Source organism: Condylura cristata, unplaced genomic scaffold (genome assembly GCF_000260355.1).
Source record: "Condylura cristata isolate star-nosed mole 26May11 unplaced genomic scaffold, ConCri1.0 scaffold00001, whole genome shotgun sequence".
Taxonomy (NCBI): Eukaryota; Metazoa; Chordata; class Mammalia; order Eulipotyphla; family Talpidae; genus Condylura; species Condylura cristata.
In genome coordinates this window covers 31831373-31832725 of record NW_004567102.1, presented here as the reverse complement: position 1 = coordinate 31832725, position 1353 = coordinate 31831373, and the positions used below count along the sequence as shown (strand labels likewise).

Genomic DNA, 1353 nt, shown 5'->3' with positions numbered 1-1353 from the left:
GGTTCTTTAATCCCAAATCCCTAATTAACCATCATTAGCCTTTTTGTAATCAAGAAAAAGAGTATCTGAAGTACATATCAGGAGTTCGCTTTGCCCATATAACAATAAAAAACATTTTTTAAAGGTAAGCTTAAGGCAATGGCTGTAATAAAAGATATATGCAGAGGTGGCTTCGGCAAATAACGGGCTCGCAAATGCAAGTGCTTAACAAAAAGCGCCCGAACCTCTCTATTGCAATATACAGCACTCCAATAAATTACACAACACTTTGCATAGGCTGCAGAAATAACGCAGGACAAGACTTACACAGATGCCAATCCGCAGCATTTATACACATGCACATGGCAAGAGACAGAAACCAAACACTATCATTCAACTCGGGGACGGCAGCGCGATCCCGAGTTTGCCCAGCGTAAGAGTGCTCGGCTTGTATGTCTGTGTGCGCGCGTGAGAGTGAGACCCATCCTCCGGGCATTTCCCCTCTTTGGGCAGTTTTGCTTCATTTGTTTCCTATTTCTGCTACATAGAAACTAACTTCCATCTCAGCCCCAGCCAGCGCCGCTGAATAGAGCCTGTGCTGCGGCTCCGTGTGCGTCAGATCCCTCCGCGGAGTCGTACCCGACCCCCTCCCTCCCGCGATCGGCCTCCACAGAGAAAGCGCCTTCCAGCCAACCGGCAGCTTCGGTTCCGACATCTTCTCCGACTGGAAATAAATAAATAAATCGCACCTTCGGCCTGGGAGGTGGGGGCGGGAGTCTCGCCGCGCCGGGTGCTGGGGACGCGGGGCCGGAGGCACTCTTTTTTTTTTTTTTTTTTTTTTTGCGCCGAGGGGCGGGGGCGCGGGCGCGGGCGGAGGACTGGGCCTCGGGCCTCGGACGGGGCCGAGCCCGGGGCCGCGAAGGCGGCGGACTTCTTTCTGCGGCGGAGGGATCCACGGCGGAGGCGGCGGCGGCGGCCGTAGCCGCTGCCTGAGAGTTGTTGTTTCCTCCTCCTCCTCCTCCGCCTCCGCCGCCGTTGCTTGAATGGTGGAGCCGAGGCTCGGCTCGTGAACACACAGTGACAGCTATAGGGCAGGCGGCGGCACCATCCCCGCTTCCCCTCGGCGGCGGGGTGTCCCGCCGGCGGCCCCGAAGTGACCCATAAACATGTCTTGTGAGAGGAAAGGCCTCTCGGAGCTGCGATCGGGTAAGTCGGGGGGCTGCCGGGGCCGCTGGCACCGGGCGATTCCGCCCGCGGTCCCCCGCCCCCCGCCGCCCGGCCGCTCAGCATGTGTCTCCCTGTCCCTCTCTCCCGCGCAGAGCTCTACTTCCTCATCGCCCGGTTCCTGGAAGATGGACCCTGTCAGCAGGCGGC

At 58.3% G+C, this 1353-nt stretch overlaps 1 protein-coding gene across 1 annotated transcript in view; it reads left to right on the top strand.

Annotated features, from left to right (window-relative positions):
- The first annotated feature begins 1014 nt into the window (after positions 1-1014).
- The window catches only part of PHIP (pleckstrin homology domain interacting protein), a 113200-nt gene continuing 112861 nt past the window's right edge, over positions 1015-1353 (top strand). The window contains exons 1-2 of the mRNA XM_012730986.1: positions 1015-1185; positions 1299-1340. Coding sequence (XP_012586440.1) covers positions 1146-1185; positions 1299-1340 — 82 coding nt within the window. The 5' untranslated portion in view covers positions 1015-1145. The remainder of the gene's footprint in view (positions 1186-1298; positions 1341-1353) is intronic.